Source organism: Ctenocephalides felis, unplaced genomic scaffold (assembly GCF_003426905.1).
Source record: "Ctenocephalides felis isolate EL2017-DRISC unplaced genomic scaffold, ASM342690v1 CF-g0.4_SCAFFOLD_01886, whole genome shotgun sequence".
Classification (NCBI taxonomy): Eukaryota; Metazoa; Arthropoda; class Insecta; order Siphonaptera; family Pulicidae; genus Ctenocephalides; species Ctenocephalides felis.
The window spans coordinates 162,171,719-162,193,039 of NW_020538040.1; the positions used below are offsets into that span (position 1 = coordinate 162,171,719).

The following is a 21,321-nucleotide window of genomic DNA, read 5'->3' on the forward strand; positions in this document are numbered from 1 at the left end:
GTGAAAAAAAGTAAATTTAATATAAAGTATATATGTAGAGCAGGGCGAGGCACAAAGGCCCAATTTGACTTTGAGCAAATGTAAACTATATTGTGAAAACCATAACAATTATATCACAGCAAATAACACATATCAAACGAACAATTATCTGAGTTCAGTAAACTGCCTTCTACTTCATCATTGTAGAAATGTGCTTTTTTGCCGTCTTTCAAAAATTTGTTATCTAGACCTTTTTACCCTGTAGGCGGGGTAACTTGAAACGGGCAGGTGGCAAAAAGATTTAAAGCCTTATTATAGTTTTAAAGGTATTTTACAAAATAATTACATTTTTAACTAATGCTTAAAAACTACCAACGGAAGAAAATACTTTTATTATGGGTTCTCAAAGATTACCGTTTATCTCCCCCATTTCAAAGATTACCGTTTTCAAATCAAGCTTGTAGCTGGCTATAAATCTTTTTTCCTCTACTTTCAAATATTGTTGTTAAACAATGCTTAACTTTACTGATTTTTGACAAATCGGTGGTTGGCCTTTTTAACCCCGGACCTTTATATATTACTATCTATTCTGCGATAAATTCTAGGAAATTATAACTGGAAAAATGTTATTCGACAAAAGGTCCATTTGATCGATACCAAATTTAGGTTCTGAATTTATATAACATAAATAAAAAATAATATAACCTAGAAAATGTTTTATAAATACCAATAAGCATATAATTATACAAATAAGATCTTTCAGAGCACCGTGTTTGAGAAAAATATGCCAAAAATGCATTTTCATATTAACATATCAAAAAAGTTTATATTTTGAATCTCTAGTAACACTTGGGGCCCGTTTACTAACGTTTTTGTATATAAATAAAACTACAAACAAAACTACTTACTACAAATTTATCACAAATAAATAATATTCGCGTAAAACATCCTATTAAACGTAATTGAACATCATCTGTCAAAAGCGTTTGACATTTCACGAAATTGCCACCGTCCATTGTTCTATTTAAATTACGCTTCTACAAAAATTTTCAAATTATAAATGTAAAGTTTCTACGCGGATTTGAAATAATTTCTCACCTTTTGGACATTCTCTGGATTGGCACGAATTTTTCAAGACTAAGACTGGCCAAATCGATTCAGCCGTTTTCGAGTTTTATTCGGACATTTGAAAGAGAGCTCCATTTTTATATATAAGAAGATATATATATATATATATATATATATATATATATATATATATATATATATATATATATATATATATATATATATATAGAGTATAGTATAGTATAGTATAGTATAGTATGAATAATACAACAGTTTGCAAATTATAATGGTATATTTAAAATATAATAAAGGGTATGTTTATATTGACTATGCACTTATAGAGGATATTGTTTATATTTTATTTATTAAACTTTACTGACATTCACCACATGGATTCTACACTGATATGTGTGTTTAAACAATGCACAATGGGAAGCAACGGAATATTTTAATCATACATTGATTGTCTATCTTCATCATAAAAATATTTGTCGAATCCACTCATTTTATCGTCCATATCCTTCTGCAATAGGTCCTCCTAGAATTGAAGCAAGTATGTTAATGCTGATCGGTTAAAAAAATTATATTACAAAGCCCAGTAAAGTAAGATAAAGAACGAATTGAATTTTTGACTGATTTTTGCATAAATCTTCCATTGTTTGTAATAGTTCTATTGATTTTTTATCTTTTGAATACTTATTGAAAGATTGTTATAATAAATGTACTTTTTTATGTAATATGATACATTTTTTTATGATTTTGATAATGTTAATTTTCAAATTAAAATGTACATAAATGAAAGTGAGTATCCAGATTTAGTTACACAATGAAAATTTTAAGCATCGAAAATCTGAAGTAAGAATTTAATTGATGGTAAATTATATGAGTAGCAATCTCTTCAAAATTATAGTGTGTTCTTCTTCTCTATTACGTTCTACTCACAAACAGTCACTAATTATTGTATAAGATTTTGTTAGGTGCATGAACCAAAACAGTAGAGTCAATAAAGGTTTTTCGCAGAAGGTCCTAAGAAACAGCTCCCATTGTTATTTAAAAAAATTTTTTTTTTTTTTTTTATTTTTTTTATGCTTTGGAAACCAGAAAAATCAAGAATATAATGAAATAAGTGTTTGAATCGTTTTCTTTGAATTTTTGAAGCATTACGAAAAAAGGAGCTTTTTTTTGTAAAAATTTGATTTTCTTTTTTTTTGAAAAATATTTATTCCATAGCAGTCAATTATAATATTATTATGTTTAAATTAATTTTAGGCGGTATACGGTAAAATTGAATTATTTTGGAAGAAATGGCATTTATGAAAACCGTTGTTTTTTTTTTATAAACCATAGCCCATAAATATTTTTTGACCCGCGCAGTAAATTTTCAAACTGTAAATATTGTATTATTAATAACAACTATACTTACAACTATTCTTAACACGAAATTTAATACACGGATATTTTTTTAGAAAAAAAAATGAATCGAGAACTTACTTTCTTATATAAATAAGTATATACTGCAATAAAAATAATTATTTCCTCCCTTTGAAAGGTTTCAAATTTAGAATGCTATTAAAAAAAATTACGAAATCGGAGCTGTTTCTGAGGATTGTTTAAGCTTACTTTTTTAAAATTTTCAATCGTTAATTTTAAAAATAATCATCATGGAAAATCCGTGCAAAAAACTTTTTTTTATATAATTTCTTTATGAAAATCTTTATTTCCTGGGCTTATTTTCGTTAGCGTCTTATACAAATTTCGAACATGCTTCATAACATTAAGGAAAAAATCTAGTATTTTAGTATAGCTAAATGGATCTTTTAAGCGTTATATTTATTTACTAATTAGCAATTCGTTAGTAGAGGTTGCACTCAAATATACTTTAGAAAACTTTGTCTGCATACCATTCTGTTAGAGTAATAACAAGGACGGGATAACGTTTATGAATTACTATGGATAATTTGATAATTTTATGCGTTAAAATTCATAAACGTTCTGGAGATTTTGGTTACTATGTTAAAGGAATTAAAAGCGAGCACCTTACACATTACAAGAATTTAGTATAACTGTCTATCTAAATTAAATTTAAAAAAAATTTCATATACACAGCCGACAATATAACTATTTATACCAGCAAAACTTGAGGCATGCACTTTCCAAAATAGGTTCAGGAGTTTGAGGCGCTTATATCTACAACGCAATACATACATACATTTTTTTTTCACGTAAATAACTATATATTGCTGTATGTGTATATATATTTACATTTGTACACATAAGACGCCTTTATCCAATAACAATCTATATTAAATACTTTCATAAATTATTTTCTCAATTTTCTACTGTTAGTAAATGCTACGAAAGGTCAGTTAGTGCATCGCGTGTTAGTAAATGTTACAGAAACTGAGAATCTTACTGTCATATTTTATTTTTAACAAATTTTTCATCCATGGGAACCTTTGTTTTGGTTTGGAATTCTTCGCCCCATTTTGTTGTTGTTTTCTCTGTAATTATCAATTAGTATACGATATTTAATGATGCTACTTTACAAATTTTAAATCATATCACTCTGTAAGCAATGGTATGCAAACGAGTTTCAATAGTACAAATTATACATAAACGAGTTGACAAAAAAGCTAAAATTATTTTTTCATTATTATACTATTCAATTTCTATTGCATAACAAGTTAATTTTTAGTTTGTTTTAGTTAAAGATGAAGAATGGCTATTATAAATTAAAATCTCGATAATATTTAAAATAATTACTTTGGAATTGGAATAATAAAACTTTTGCTCATGAGACCCAACAAATTTGCCAGTAATTATTAACAAATTCCATTTACAAACTTTTAAGTGATATTTTCCGATAATAAATATATATCATTTAATTATTAATCAAATCACAACCTTCATAAAAAGGTCTTGATTTCTCTATCGATTCGATCTCGAAAAGAATTTGTTTATATTAAAAATACTAGGTTTCTCCTATATTTCCATAGTTATTTTTAACCTATTTTTAGGCTCAGAATATAACGTCATTAAAACTATTTAACCCTCTCGCTACGAGTGTCGCCTATAGACGACATCTAGTGTGTCGACTTTTACTTCAATAATTATGACTCTGTGTTAAATTAATAATGAATTAATGAGGATTTTAATTGGATTTATTCCTTACAATTAGTAGTAAAATTTATAATTTTATAAGTGACACAAAATTTATAATCTTGTAATAGTGTCACTCCTGCGGGAAACACTCTCGTAGCGAAAGGGTTAATAAACTCCATAACCTATTTGTTTTTCATAATTATTGAGTTTATATACGGATTCATGAGCTTCGACTTTGAAAGCATTTTTAGTCCAGCTTAAGACTTGTTCACACGACGCTTGTTTCGTTGCTTTTTTGGTTTGCTGGCTAGCATGCTGATTATCAAGTAGGCAAAATGATCTTCATTTGTTGCCAGCAAGCGAGATTTTGATATTAAAATGTGCGCAATTTATGTGAATGGATCATAGACCTATGAATAAAGCCCGAATCACACTACATTTGTTTTTTGGGCTGGTTACACAGCATGCTTGATTTTTAAGTGTGATTTGTTTTAGCTTGCTTGATTTTTGAGTGAGATTTGTTTTAGCTTGCTAGATTATCAAATGTTATGAATCACATGACTAAATACTGCCCATCGAATTCTAATATTGTCTAGGATACTGCATCCCTATTGGTTCGCACGAACACATCCATCTACAAAAATAGCGCACATTCTACTTTTTCCATCACGACAACCAGCATGCTAGCCAGCAGACCAAAAAAGCAACGAATCAAGCTTCGTGTGATTAGGGCTTTGAAAATGCGCTGTGGATGAATTCGATAGTTCGAACCAATAGGAAAACAGTATTTTGACATGTGCTTTATCATATTTGAAAATCAAGTATGCTAAAATAAATCTCTCTCAAAGCATGCAAGCTTTCTCATATCGTGTGCAACTAACGGCTTGAAATCCATCATGAAATCTAGCGTCGTGTGAAGAGGGCTTTATATATAGCGAATTGAGACTAAATATTTGGTTTTAATGTAAAAACTACGTTTTGGAGAATTGTAACATTTGTAATTACTGAGCAATTTAGTACCACATACTAACTTAATAGCTTGTTTCAATAACTTTATAATTATCATTGCGTTATAATTATCCTTTTTTACGATTCTTGCAATTATTAGAAGTACTTGCTGTGACTGCAAGATCATTATTCACCATCATTTATGTTGAGCACTGTATGGCGTGATTTATTCAAATAAACTATGGGGTAGATTTATTAAAATCAAACACCAAAACGCAAAGCATTTTTTCGATATATTTACGAGACAGACTATAATTTATAAAAATAAAAATAAAAATACATTATGTTGTACATTTTTTTTACAAGTTACAGTATCCTTACCAAGGCAGTTAGCTTGAAATCGACGCGTTGTGCTGGCGCATGTTCCTTTGAGGTAACCGTCACGATTTTCGTTTGAGGCATGTAACCCGTTTTATATGCGGTCACTTCATATTCTCCAGGCGTTAATAACCTGTAATAGTCGCCACGATACACTGAAAGAAATTTTTGAGATATAGTAACAATTAACATATTGCAAATAAACTGTTCAATACAGTGAAAATATTTGATGTTTGGAAAAATAAAACAAAAAACAAGATATAGACATTCGTGCAAAATTAGTAATATTCGGTTCGATTCTGAAAAAACGAAAATTAGCATAAATCCATTAGTTGCACCTGGATTCTGTTCACGAGTTTTTTTTGAATTGCAATTTATCCATATTACGAATTTATTCAGTACTAGTTTTGGCAGCTTTAGTATATGAGTTGTTTTTAGCAGGCAACCTGTAGTTGTGCAATCCTAGTTGTGATTTATTATGACTATACTTAATACTAGTTTTTGACTTCATTATTTGAATGCACCTGTGCCCACGAACGGTGACCTCACGTGAGATTATTTCGAGATCTATAATTTCAAATTGAAACTTGATATAATGCTGTCTGATATCGAGCTGGCCAAGTTTCACCCGGGACTAGTTTGTGCTAGTACGCGCCCTTAACGTTTTCGCCAAGGAGAAGGAGATAGGGATTGAATATTCAGAAAAACAAAAACAAAAATGAAACAAAAGTATTTAAATTTACTTAAAGGTTGGTTAATTTAAGTTAAAATTATTTAATAAATGTAATTTTATCTTATAAGGAAAACCCGCGCCTTGCTCTTTTGGTATGATGGTAGATTTTATGCCGAAACTGATCGGCGTAAAATATGAGAGGCATATCAAAAGTGGTTTCATTATAAGATTTAAGTAAAATTTGCATTCACTTAAGCTTGCAACGCTTTAGAAAGATTCAACCGATTTGCATGTATTTGCGCCGATTTTTGATGATGGACAGGTGCTGCCGCTTTATAAATAGCGCAATTTTATTTAAGATTTAGAATTTGATGTGTATGCATTGTTTTGATTTTTAATTTAATAATAAGCTTAATTAAATTTTAATTAAAAGTTGGCTTCCTAAGTGGATCAATTATATCTATTCCTGTGAAATGTACGTAAACATTGTTATGGCGACTTGACTCCTCTACATCGATAATTTTTCGAAAATTTCGAAATTTGGAGCAAAACATTATAAAAATAAAAATTGTAAATTTATTTTCGAATTTCTAAATTGCTCGTTAACTTCATTCGTTTTCGATACCATTTGTACTAACCAGGAGAATTTTAGATTTACTCTTCTGGGATTTTGATATCACTTCGCATGGTGATAGAGTTGATATTCTCAACTCTAAACCTCATAAAATATTATTGGCTTATGAGAAGTGATTTAACTATGATATTATTAGATATAATGACGTTTGCATGTGCGATTCCAAGTATCAATAGTCCATTCTCTTACCTGAAGTAACATCATGGTCAATCTCATGTCTCATGCCATCGGTGATGTTCGTAACATGGACCACAGCATTTGATATAGGACGCCCACGAGCGTCCGAAATTAGTCCTTTGATACCTATGTGAGATTGCCAAATATAGTGTATCATTGCCTCACGATTTCGTTCCCATTCCTTTTTCAATTCTGAAGCTGGTGGGTACTTTTTGCATCCCAACTCGAGAGTGATTTCGTAGTCATTCGATGATAGGTAGTTAAAATCTTGCATGCCTCCCGATACGCTGTACCTGAAGAGAGTAAAAGATTCTAAATTGTTATTTGGCCAAAATTAGGATGAAATTTTAAATTACGAAAGATTATTATCGTTAATTACACGAAGGAGACATGTATGGTTCTCGAAACGTGCAATTTTGAATAAAGTATGTATGTTGGTATTATTATTATTACCATTGTGCTCCATTGACGATTCCTCCATTTTCTCCGAAATTAGGCCCATCACATCCACTTCTCGTCTTGGACGCCATGTCGGCATGTTTTGTCGCATATGACAATGCCTAAAACAATCGATGTCGGATTAAATTAACATACAACGGCCGCAAGAATTCAAGAACAATAGAAAATGATTATATTTTTTGTTGTTTTGCTAATGATATTGCGATAATCATTATAACGTAATCGAATCGGTACATTATAAAATAATTAATAACGCAAAAGGTTAAGGTTGAATTCATAAGAAGTTAAATATTCATGTTGCGAAAGACTGAAATTCTTGTAATTTTTATCCATACAAATGAAGATGAACATGAGAAATGTATTATTACTTACCAGATGTCTGAATGTATTATCATCTGGTGTTCCAGTATATTCATCATAGTCAGCACCAGACCGACTGCTATCGTATGGATAGTTTGCAACTAAGTCTCCTCCATGCATATTAGCAGATAAAACAAATGGCACTTGCATTATAAGACGCATTACAGCTCTCGTTTCTGGTTGAAGCTAAAAAACGAAAATATCATAGATATTGCAAATGTGTTAGCTAAATCACGCCGAAAACTTACTGGTTCATTTAATCTATCGACCATAGTTAAGTGGTGATTGTTGAAGTCGTGCGTCTCTTCATTATCAAACATAATCCTATCGAGATCTGGGAAGTTCCTGTTGAGATCTATTGATCTATTATTTGATCGACCTATTAAGTAATCTTTTCCGCCCTGGAATTGATTACAACATTAAAATTTAAATTCAATAATTTTATTCATTCATATTTATATAAAGAAAAGCTTCAGTAATTTATCTTGATGCATGTGATGCACCTATATTCAATTTAATTTATACGGTTAAAATAATGTTTTAACTTACGACTTCGGTAGCAGTTTGCCATCCATCAGGATTCATGCTGGGCATGAGATGGATGCGAGTGTTTGCTAAAAGTGTCATAAGATCAGGATCACCGGTGCGATATCCTTCACAAAGGTGATGAGCTAAACCTAACAGTAACTCTCTTCCTAATACTTCGTTACCATGCATGTTTGCAATGTATTTGAATTCCGGAACAACTAAAAGAAAAGGAGAAGGCAATGTTTTATATTAGGCTATTAGGATATTAGGCAATTTCTTTGCCTTGAGAGTTTTTGTAGTTTCATATTTTTGGGATAACATCTAAAAAATCTTTGAATAAATTTTAAAGTAAACTGGTAAAAATCATCAACCGACGCTTACGTCCTATAAGTTGCTGGGCTAAAACTTCTCCTTTCTTCGTATTTTCAGATGGTAACCCAATGGATAATCCATCCATATTTGATGATTTTATTATTACAATTTATCTAATAGGACTAACTATTTATTGGTGCAGCAATATCGGGCAAGGGCTATTTTCACTTGGAAACCTATTGCTATCTATAATTTCAGATGAAAATCGTTGTCACTGCTGCCTGACAACAGGTTGCTCGAAGTGGATATCGAACCCGGGATCTATGAATCAAGTCCCGTCGCTCTTAACTGCTTATAGGTATTCTTACGGGAAGGCCAATTATGTTTTATTATTATTGCTATTGAAGTAGCCAAAAGGTTAGTGATTTATAATTGGTTAAGTTGTATATGCAATTGTGGTAGAATAAGCTTAGCCAGTGTAATTTTTTTTGAAACCAGGTGGTATAGCGAAACCACGAATTTTCTAACAATACAAGTCTTGTTAACATCGTAAGGGACTAATTCTGCCGCATAACAGAAAAATGTTATGGCATGGTAAAGTTACGCTCCAACTTCTATTATATACATTATGCTACTGAATCATACTAAATATTGTCAAAATGTCATGTATTTGCTGTGCATTCAGACAGTTTTACACATAAACTGCAACGTCACTCGTATGTTATGAAGCTTTGTCAGAAAAACCCTGTTATCTAAGATCGTTTTTTTGACATTTGTGCGGTTTCTAGGTTAGGTTTACTATCTGATAACCTGAGAAAAACGCCTGGCTGCACAGCAACCACATTGCTTTGTCAATATTTAGTATGGATAGTTCTTCATAACATAGCCTTGCCATAACATTGGGTTGTTATGCAGCAGAATTGGTCCATAAATTACATGTCATAAAATATGATCGAAGCGAGGTTTTACTGTCGTATTTTATCACAAATCTGTTCAGTTTTGCTTTAATATAATTTGCAGAATTTATAATATTTCTTCCTCTATCCAATTAAGTTTTTACATGTCCTTGCCTGAATAATTTATTTCAATAAAAATAGCGAAATCGTGAAGCTTGGCTGCATTTGCAGTCATCAATACTTTATCAAGATATCGATTACCATGGCACTAATGGATAAGTTCGATACACATAAAATAACCATCACCATGTAGATTAAAAATAAATAAATCCGTAATGAGAAATCAATGTTTTCCTCTGAACTCTACACCCACGCTCGTTAATGGCGGCAATGCTCCATCAACGGCTCGGATAAATATACAAGAATTTATACTTGTATTTTTATCAAAAAGTATTTATAAGTGTTACAGAAATATGATTTATATAAACTGCTAAATAATTTCTCTTTGTGCAAAGTCAGTCTCGCTCTTAAATTACGAAGAATATTGTGTTTAATTTATTCTATGAGAAGTAAATTTAAATTCTGATTCTCACTAACTGAAAGTTTACAAGAAATGATGAAATAAATACAACAATACACGGCCTAAATTTAGCAGTTCTGGCACACTTTGTTATAATAAGCAGATATCGTGTAGAGACAATTGCATTTGCATAGCAAATTTATTCTTCAAAAAACCTCTGAATAAAAATAAGGACAAACTTATTTTTAACCAGTTAGCTGTGATTGACCAGTATGGAGAAGTGTATTCTCGTCATAGTCATAAATCTTTGTCCATTGACTTAGATTGCAATTTTTGGAAAAAGAACCACATCATGTTCTAAAATTTTAAGATATTTAGAATATTTTGAGTCTGTGCCGGTAGATCATAAATTGTTGTAAAGAACATCAGGATGTTAACATGTTTACAAAACAAAGCGCTGCAAAGCTGTTTTAGATACGAAGTATGGAAACGTGTCGCAGTCTGAATGAATAAAATTTGTACTCATTATTAAAATTTCTATAAAACATTAGATAATTTGATCAGAAAATCGCTTGATTTGTGCTTTCGAAATCGTCGACGATAAATAACTGTATCCGCACATACATGCATATATACTACACACACACTCACACACACATCTATTTTTTCCAAGGTATGCCAAAATGTTCAAAAGGGTTTGAAAGGTGAAGATATGTAAAAATGTTCATTTTCGATTTTTTGCGATTACTATAACTTACCCTACAGGAAGTTAATTATGAATTAATTAAAATTTAAAATGCTTGTCGCATTTTTGATTTTTTGTGTTGTATGGAATACAGCATAGAAATCGCTTGGCTTGATTTATAGTAATATTGTTCCGTCTGTCTGTCTGAAAGTGCTTTCTACAAAATCGTGACTTTTCCATTTCGTCGTCGCTTTATCACAATGTGAATGTTTAGAATTTCATTTTGTATCATATTAGTATCGTATCTTGTTCGTAGTTATCATTACCTATGATATTTATGAGATTGAGATTGTTTATAAAGTTATATTGCTTTCATGCAACTAATAAGTTAATGGCTTAGAGAAAGTACTAAAGTACATCTTGTAGTTGTATATATGTATATTGATCAAGAAATTATGATTATTATTAACTTCCCGTAGGGTAAGATATAGTAATTGTCCTAAAATCGAAAATAAATTTTTTTCAATACCTTTACGTTTCAGAGGTTTCTGAACATTTTGGCATACCTAAGAAAATGGATTTGTGTGTATGTATGTATGGACACAATTTTTAGTCCACGATTTCGGGCGCACGGATCAAGCGATTTGAATAATTAAACATTTGATTCCTACTGATGGGAAGACGTGCTAATTAGTTTTTGGCAAAGACAGGTTCAACTGTTTCGTAGATAAGGAGCAAAGAGTGTAGAAATTAGAAATTAAGTTTTTGAAGGAACTGACCATTCGATTAAAAAAACATTCAATTTTTAATGATGGGAAGAAATGGTGATTTGTTTTTGGCAAAGACAGGTCCATCCGTTCCGGAGATACGGAGCTAAATGTGCAAAAAATGATGGTTTTTGAGAGAACAAAGCATCCAATTTGAATGATTTAGATAACATTTTGCTTGTGTTGACAGTGTGAAGAATCTTTTAGTGGGGAAAGCATTTTTTTCTCATTTTTTTAATTTATTATAATTTTTTTTAACACTATGCCGTCCGGCGACACCACAGTGGTGTCGTGCGCGAACTAACGCTCAACAGCCGACGACACCACAGTGGTGTCATGAGCACAGTATCTTCCTTTGGCCAGTGGCAGAAATCTTCCCATCCTGTTGGTGTTTTAATTTAGATAACAAAAAGTTACACCCGTCAACATAAGTAAGACCTAAAAATTTTTAATTTTTCGATAATATCCAGAAAGGGCGGGGACAAGCAAAATGATAACGAATTAGCACTACCGGCGCCAAGCGAATAAATTTTTACAAGACGTGCGGACGGCAAAGTGTTAATATCGAAAATATTTAGAATTTTCAATTTTAATTCTAGCTAAAATTCTAAAGCTCACTTATGTACTTGAAATAGGGGAGCGTTCATTAATAACGTGACCGATTTTTTAAGGATTTTTGAACCCTCCTTTTCCGTTGGTGATACGCGGTGATATTAAAAATTACCCTCTCTTCCCCATCAAACATCACGTGTACTTTTAGTTACGAGAAAAAATGTTAATTTTTTTAATTTTTTTTAAAATGCTTGGATTTTTTTGAAAAATTTCAGGTCACGATTTTGTAGAAAGCACTTTCAGACAGACGGAACAATCTTACTATAATAGAAACCAAGCGATTTCTATGCCGTATTCCATATAACACAGAAAATCAAAAATGCAAAATTAATACACCTCATATCTTACTATACCTTTCCTTCCCCCACGTGATATTTTGTGATTTTTTGTCAAATCACCCCTTACCCTAAAAATCTCACGTGATTAATGGACTCCCCATAAACAATTTTAAATTTGTATTTCAGTTTATATAATTTTTAGAAATATGAGATAAGGTCTTTCATTCTAACTTCGCTTAAGTTTTGTTTATTTACTATTTATTATATAAACGTTATCGTCTAATTTATAAGCTGTGAAAGCTTTTGTCTGCAAAATGCTAGTAATGAACATTACAGTATTTATAATAATCTATTTGATAATATTTAAAATTCCACGAATATTCCATTACCGTACGGAAAGTACCAGCAATTTGCCTTAAGGCACGATGCCATGCACCACTAGTTATAACAGCTATTATCTCGAATGTTCAGAGAGTAAAATAAATTAATTTATCCATGCATACACGATATGGGCATTAATATTTACATAAAGCATATTACATACGCGGTCGATGCTTTCCCGGCGTCATGGCGAATTCTATGACGTAGAGTGGTACCCCTCGAACAGAGGCCTCGCTCAGCGCGTATAACCGCGTTATACCAGGACATCTCTCGTGGATCGCTTTCAGAACTTCCGCCAATTCCTCGTTATTGTGGTGTTTCCACGTGAAATCCTCTCTGGTGGCCACGGAAGCGGCGGTGGTGAATTCGACGACGTGACCAAAGCTGGCGAGCGCGCACAGGAGCGCGACCAAGCGCAGCGTCGGTGCCATTTCACGCTCACGTAGGCTCGCTCGCGCTGGCTGGAAATTGAAAATAATATACAATGATGTCGTTTTTACATTTTACATTTTACATTTTACATATATCACAAGTCTGCGCTTCAGAAATAATGGTACAATCAGTGACATCAGTTACGTAGAGAACAAGTGAAAGTATAGCGTAACAAGTAGAACCCAGAGCGTTGAGAATAGTTTTGATTTTATGAACTACCATGAGAAGACAACTTCGCTGATAAAAAAAAAACTTACGTTTGAGATTATTATAATAAACATCAAGCATAATATTGATTGTAAATTGAAAATAGCTTGTACTATGATATGATTTTAAATCCCTTTTTTTCTGCAAAAAGGCAGAAACTGGTCATCATGTCGAGATGCCCGAAAGAAGTACTCTACATTAATCAACTAATCTAGTAAATAGCGATAGTGATTTTTTTCAACAAACATTAGCTGTGACACAGACAAATGGAAAATAGGGATATTTTTAAATTCAGCTCTACAACCTAATATAATTTCAGGCATCAAATGCTGTCATGACAATGTACTGTCATAAAATGTAGTTTTATTACATGATCAATACGTGTAAGAACAAATTTCTTTCTACAAGAGGAAATACGGACAAATAAGTGAAAATGTACAAACCGACACAGTGGCCTTAATTAAAAACTGGCTAGTTTTTAAATAAGGCTACTGTAGTTTTTAAATAACCTTTTCGCGTTTGTCAAACGTGATAAAAGCCATAATCACAAACCGGTCAGATGTTGAGCGTCATTGCCAATTTATTGTCGCAGTAATCAGTTCAAAAGTGTTTCGCTCTTTCAAAAGTTTATTTTGGGAGCGTTTTTATCGTGTTTTTTGGGGCCTTATTTATTGTTGTTTGTAATTATTACTTTTATTATGCCAGTACTAGTTATTTCGACCAATTTTATTGATGGAATTTTGCTTAATTATTCATTTATGACCAAAATGACATATTTATACAACGGACAAAATGACATAGTACTATTTTGCAAGAACTACAGATAATATATCTTGTTCCAGGTCAAGAAAGAAAATTGGAATCTATCAAAGGTGATTGGCTTCCTTAACCTTCTTCTTTAACTGCTTTTAAAAACAGACGCAAACATCCAACGGTGAAAAGCAGAGACTTGCATTGATTGCAAAACCTAAGGTTAGTTAAGATGTATGATTTGTTTCCTTTGGTCTCATGCTTCATATGCCAATGTCCCAAAGAGGACCAAATGATTTATTTGTTATCTGCCTTCTTAGAAATTAGTATCTCAGTATTATCTTATCCTATAGGTCATTTTATCCGCACTATACGAATAAAATGATTTGTGCAATTGTTTGCATTATTTATTATTCCTACCTATGTTATTATAGTTCTTACTTCAATAAAAAACTATATTACTGGTAGTCGTCTAAAATGAGTAAAATGAAAATTGGGACTGATCATAATATCATTAAATAAATAAATGTCATTAAAAAACAGTACACCATGTGATTTTGTCCATAACACTTCTACTTATTATTCTAAGCAAAATGGATAATTTACTCAAGTAATTTTGAATGGAACACAAGATGATTTCATATCTTTAATCGCGTACTTTATATCTATATGACACTTTTATGACGTTGAGACTTTCGACTGAAAGTGGAAGACTGTGGAAATATTCAGGCTGTTTTGAGAAATTTGCCTTATGTTTTATGAATAAACAAATAAACGAAAGATGGTGTATAATTTATGTATGTATATATATTTATATATATATATATATATATATATATATTATGAATATTAATATACCTATTTTTAATATGTATATTTGATTATTATATTCACTATGATCAAAGTTAGTAGTGATCTATATTCCTTATTCCTTATTGTTAGCTTGAGATAAATCCAGAAATAAATTAATTCCACAATTGACGTTAGCAAATGCAATAGACAAGAGTGGGCAATAATTACTATCATTATTCGCCCTCGGCTGCATTTAATTATTTTACAATTTGCTTTCAGAGATATCTTACAAGAATATTATGGTCCAGCCGTTTCGAATATACGGGGCAAAAAGTGCCAAAAACAGCAATTCAGTTTTTGATAGAACGGAGCCGTCCGGTTTGAATAATTCAAAAAACATTTTACTTGTAAAAACAAATTGAAGAACTGATCAAACTTTTGGTACAGCCATGTAGCGAGAATGCTTTCAATAAAAAGTCAATATTTTCAAAAAAATAGAATATAAAAAAATAAAATTTTGCATAAAAAACATTTTTCTCAAAAATTTCTCAACAATCTAATTTTTTCAAAGTTTTCAAAAAATTTTAAAGCGTTTGAAATTTTTACATCACGCTACGGGAAATTCCAGCAACTTGCCTAAGGCACGATGTCATTGCTCACTAGTTTAATGTTCCATAATTATTGCTCATATAATAGTATACTAAAAATGACATAGCTTCGATAAAATTTAATTTTATTTGTTCATTAAGTCTTATCTAAAACAGTTACGTTATCTAATGTCAGTATATGAAAAATGTGCATATATCAATTAAGGTTTTACGTTGTTCAAATTAAGTATTTTGTTTAATATAATTTTATTAACAAATGACCAGCTATTGAAAATGTAAATAGAATAATAGAAATTGTACTCCTTCCGGCGACACACATTGTTCTGTCATAGTTGAAAAGTAAATAATGTGAAAAAATCAACACATTACCTGTCAACGGAACTAAATTAAGGCACCTCTCCTCACAATGCAAATTAGAATTTAAACAAATGATACACTACGCGAACAATAATTTTAAATAATGACACTAGACACTTATTTAATTTTTTACGTTAATATTTAGAAAAACATTTAAAACTGTTTAAACATACACTACATTGCAATTTCTTATTAAAAAAGTAATTAAAGTTATTTAAAATATTTTAAAATTCAGAAAAATTAAAAAAACTATGCGATTTATGCATTTTGTGCAATCACGCGGAATTGACTAATTGATATCACATACGTTCATTTGTTTTTTCATATTTTTACATATTGTTATATATACTAGCTGACCCGGCAAACGTTGTTTTAAACAAAATTTCTAGTACAAAAATATAAATCTAGTATACACGTTGTTGGGGCAGCTAACAAAAAATATTCCCGGGTCATATTATTAATCTTTGCAAGAGCCAACCAAATCTGAAACTGATTCTATTTAAATTGAATTGACACATTTAATAAATAGTTTTTTGAAGTAAAAAAAGTTCCATGTATTTTTCAATTTCAAATTATAGAAAAATAAAATAAAGAAAATTTTTAAAAAAATTTAGGTGTGGAAAATCCTTAATAAAATATTTTGAAGTAAAAAGAGTTGTCTGTATTTTTCAATTCGACATTGAAAAAAATAAAATAAAAAAAAATCACCCCAAAATTTAAAAATAGTGTTGAGCTTCGACCCTTAAAACAATACATTATTTTTCAAAGAAAAATTTAAGCTTTCTTTTTCAAGGTCAAAAATCTGAATTAAAATCATGTTAAAAATATTCAGTAACTGAACGCGCAAAAAAAAGATTGAATTATTAACCCTTTCCACTCAGATGCCGCAATTTGCGAGTTGAAAGGGTTGAAATGGCTATAAAAAGGCAGAAACTGGTGATAAAGAGGTAAAAACAAAAAAATCGTCAAAAAATTATGGTAAACAATCCTTATTCATCACTTACGGGTATGAAAAATAGATAGTAGCGGATTCTCAGGCCTACGAAATACGAATATAAAATTTGGTAAAAATCGGCAAAAATGTTGAGTTTAAGCCTCCGCTCTGTCAAACCTGACATCGGGCAGCAGCGATGTATATTTTTACTTGAAAATATAGATCTAAAACATATTTCCGATTGAAAATAAGCTTATTTCGGGCACTGTAGTATGAAATGGTAATAGGAAATTTCTACAGTATTATTTCCTGAATTGAGTTGGAGTTTAACTCAGCTCACGGACCTGCCCTATATATATAATACGACCACCCATATATATAATATGAGTTATGGGCAATGCTATGATAAAACGATATTAAATACTTTGAGCTTTCTGACGCATTAAGAGTTGTTGTTTTCCTTCTATATATTGTTTATTCACTAAATTTCATAGTTATCTAATCAAGTTTTTAATTTCTTACTTTATAGATTCACTGATGATGACTTTAAATTGTATGGCGAAACGTTTTAGAATTAAGGATTAATTTATAAACCTTGTTTTTTTATGTATCGCTCTAAAAGTTACTTACTCATATATCTCTACATCAAAATCAACTATTCTATCTATATATTATATACATAATTATACATTATCATGCAACATAAATTATGAAAACATAGCAATAAAGTACAAAATTTATCAACAAATATCTATTTGAATGTAAAGTCAAAGCAATAAGTGTGTTCTTGAACTTCAGAAACATGATGTTTCTATTATGAAAACAATTTAAAATAAGCAAACAACAATCGACGCCAACCAGGTGCGAAGTACTTACGGTACACCGAATTGATTTTATGTCGAATATGTATTTTATGACACAGAATTCAAACGAAATATTAAATAATGATGAGTAATTACATTGTATTATTAGTATTTAAGTTTATGAGTACTTACAGTTTTATTAAGCACAGTTAGATATAAAAAACTTGAATATTTACTATTTATTATGGCACATGTCAGCTCACCGAACGACTAATATAAGAACTGTTGAAATATTCCGAGTTCCCAACGAATACAGTTAGTTTGAATATTTCGACAGCAGCAGTAATGTTAAAATTACCATAATTTTTAATGCATATATATATATATATATATATATATATATATATATATATAGGGGACCTAGGGGCTTATTGTAACAGTTTTTTTTCAAGTTAGTTTTACATTTTTTTTTAAATTTTAAATAAAGATACATAGTTGCTCTAGCTTTTCTTCAACAGAATCAAGTAAAAATCATTTCACAAATGTTATTGTTACATTATTTCATAAATAATCAATTTCTTACCCCATGTTTGGGGCTAGTTGTAACATATACCGGAGCAAACAGTAACGACAAAAAAAACGACTATAATGCTTCAGATAATTCATTCTCCACTTAATTAAAAAAAATGACTTGTTTCTAAGTAAGTCTTTTTATACAAGAACGCAAACTATAATTAACCCTTTCCACTCAGATGCCGCAAAATTAATGAAAATCCCGGAATTAGCGAGAGGAAAGTGTTTAATACAAATAAAATATATAATGTCTTCTGTAATATAAATAGAAATAGAGTTTTTGAGAGAACCGAGTATCCGATTTGAATGATCCAAAAAACATTTGTAATGATTGGGTGATTAGTGTTTGGCAAAGCAGGTCCAGCCATTTCGAAAATAGACAGCTAAATGTATAAAAAATGGTAGTTTTTGGGAGAACTAAGCATCCAATTTGAATGATTCAAAACTTGTGTTGACAAAACAATTGCTTTTTGATAAAAAAAAATATTTCCTTTTTTTTTTTTTTTAATTTATATCGAGAATAATTCAGATTTTAATTTTATTAATATAATAATAATTTTATTTTTCATTATTATTAATACTATTATTTTAATTATTATTTATTCATTTATTTATTCTATTTATTTTCTTTAACTCCTTTTATTCTATTTTTTTTTCTTGATTTTGATTTTCAATACCATAACTTTTAACTTATAGATTGTATTGTAATCTGATTGTTAAAATTAGCAGAAATAAAAAAAAATAATAATTTTGCTAAAGTTCTATAGCTCACTTTTATACTTTAAGTAAATAATTTTAACTTTGTAATTCAGTTTATATAATTCTGATAAATATTAGTAAATGTTACAGTATTTATAATAACCTATTTGACAGCTTTTAATATTCCTCGAAAATTTCGTTATGGTACGGGAAGTTCCAGCAATTTGCATTGAGGCACGATGCCATACACCACTAGTTTTTACTTTAATCAAGATATCTAATAGATATTTAAATAGATATTATCTATTTAAACAGTTTAACAATCACACATATTGTTGCACATTATCAAAAATTGATAAATTTCAGGCAAATTATGATGTATAAAATTCAAAATTAGTCGATGGTAATAAAGTAAACCGAAATTTGATAATAGTACAATTTTATATTATATGTCAAAAATGACGGACCTGCACAGTTGTGTTTATTGCGTCGACAGAAAAAAAATTGAGAAAAATAAATTAAATAAAGAAATTAAAAATATTTTAATATCGTTGAAGACTCTATTGAAAAACGCATGTTACCTCTGTTACAAATAGCCCCTAGTTCCTCTACTCATATGTTTACATACAAATAATGTTATATACAAATTTTATATATACATATAATATAGTTTGTATATGTTCACTAATATACATATTTTAAAAATACGTCAACACTTCTTCAATAAACGGTGGCCAATTATTGTAATTATTGCCAGTAAACTGCACGATTCAATAAACGCGCGCATTGTTATTGAAACCAATAACAAGCGAACGGCGCTCGGTCGCATGAAACTTATTCTCAACGTCTGGACAAAATGTTAAACAACAATAATTTCAATCAATTTTAAACAATTGCACATGCACTTTATTAAACTGATCTTACGTGTAAGAAAACGTCGCAGTCTGCCGTATGAACAATGTGTTTTCAACTTCCAATGTCAGTTCACATACTGTGGCGTTCTGGGTCTATCAGCGCCGAGCGAGGGTTGAGCGACGCGAGAGCATGTGGGCGACGTGACGTCAAAGCGGAGCTATGGATTTTCGCCTGCCTGCGGGCGCTTGCGCCGGGCTCAGGGATTGTTCACCGGTTAACGAACGGCTAAATGATAAATGAATTAGGCGCGATTATGAAATCAAACTGATTTGCAAACGATGGCCGTAGTAAAAGATTTACGCGAATGTCATCTTGATAAAAAAAATTGTGGTGCGTGGCACTGTGCCTTACGGCAAATTGCTGGAACTTTCCGTGCCAAAGTTTTTTTTTTTAAAAAAAACGATTAACATTTTTGAAAACATTTTACTTTGAAAAAATTAGATTTTTGAGAAATTATAAATTATTGACTAAAATTGATTTTTTTTGAAAAAAAAAGACTTTTTGAAAAAAAAATGTTTTTATATTTTGAAATATTTTGGAAATTCTGACCTTTTTTCAAAGAAATCGTACTGCTTTAACTGCATAGAGATGAAATATCAAAGCGCGTAAGCGCCGCGTCGTTGTTTAACGATTAACATTGGTACGGAACCAATAGGAATGTAAACAAAATGTATACTTATTGTTAAAATCTCTATAAAATATCTGATAATTTGATGTGCGATCATTTTAGACCGCCAAATGACATTTTTTTTTACTTTTTTCACTAGATCTGCGAAACCGCTAGACCTGCTTTCATGAAAATTTAATCAAATTTTCATCTTGTCAATACAAGTGAAATGTTTTTTGAATTATTAAAATCGGACGCTCCGTTCTCTTCAAAACTGAGTTACGGTTTGTGGCACTTTTTGCCCCGTATCATCGAAACGGCTAGATCTGTCTTTGGCAAAAACTAATAAGCACGTCTCCTTATCAATAGTAATCGAATGTTTTTTGATTTATTAAAATCGGTTGAACCGTGTTCCCGAAATCGTCGATGATAATTTGTATCCGAACACACACACATATACACATACCTCAATTTTTTCTAAGGTATGCCAGAATGTTCAAAAACCTCTGAAACGTAAATATATATAAAAATTTCCATTTTCGTTTTTTTTGCGGTTACTATAACTTACCCTAGGGAAAGTTAAAAATTTGATTTTTTAGAGAATTCTGAAATTTTTCATAAAAATCGCTTTTTTGAAAATTTTGAATTTTATTTTAATTTAAAAAAATTCAAACCTATTGAAATCGGTTGATCCATATTGTCAAAAATGACAAGAACATTTATTTGAACTACATATATAAGTTAGTTTCAAACATTATAAAACTTGATATGAAACCCAATTCTTCATTCTTATTAATACAAATAAAATATTTTCTGAATCATTCAAATTGACGCTTTGTTATCTCAAATACTGAATTATCATTTTTTGCACTTCTTGCTCCAAATCT

At 30.5% G+C, this 21,321-nt stretch overlaps 1 protein-coding gene across 3 annotated transcripts; it reads right to left on the reverse strand.

The window, feature by feature from the left end:
* Positions 1-1,365: 1,365 nt before the first annotated feature.
* Positions 1,366-19,951, reverse strand: LOC113376800 (carboxypeptidase E-like). Of its 3 annotated transcripts, none has more exons than XM_026616861.1 (10): positions 19,837-19,951; positions 12,921-13,218; positions 8,328-8,524; positions 8,027-8,179; positions 7,791-7,964; positions 7,413-7,519; positions 6,972-7,252; positions 5,479-5,630; positions 3,461-3,548; positions 1,465-1,585 (listed from the first exon to the last, which is right to left on the reverse strand). In XM_026616861.1, the coding sequence occupies exons 2-10, from the start codon at positions 13,186-13,188 to the stop codon at positions 1,554-1,556; spliced, it is 1,452 nt and encodes a 483-aa protein (XP_026472646.1). In that variant the 5' UTR covers positions 13,189-13,218; positions 19,837-19,951; the 3' UTR covers positions 1,465-1,553. The 3 variants fall into 3 exon arrangements, with proteins under 3 accessions (XP_026472648.1, XP_026472646.1, XP_026472647.1); XM_026616862.1 differs by having other exon boundaries at positions 12,921-13,214; positions 19,837-19,877; XM_026616863.1 differs by lacking the exon at positions 3,461-3,548 and having other exon boundaries at positions 1,366-1,585.
* Positions 19,952-21,321: the final 1,370 nt, after the last annotated feature.

Excerpts from the sequence above, each read along its gene's own strand:
- LOC113376800 (XM_026616861.1), bottom strand. The coding sequence starts at position 13,188 with ATGGCACCGACGCTGCGCTTGGTCGCGCTCCTGTGCGCGCTCGCCAGC. Across the intron at positions 7,253-7,412 it reads ATCGTCAATGGAGCACAATG|GTACAGCGTATCGGGAGGCA; the intron begins GTAATAATAATA and ends TACTCTCTTCAG. Across the intron at positions 5,631-6,971 it reads TGACCATGATGTTACTTCAG|TGTATCGTGGCGACTATTAC; the intron begins GTAAGAGAATGG and ends AATTTCTTTCAG.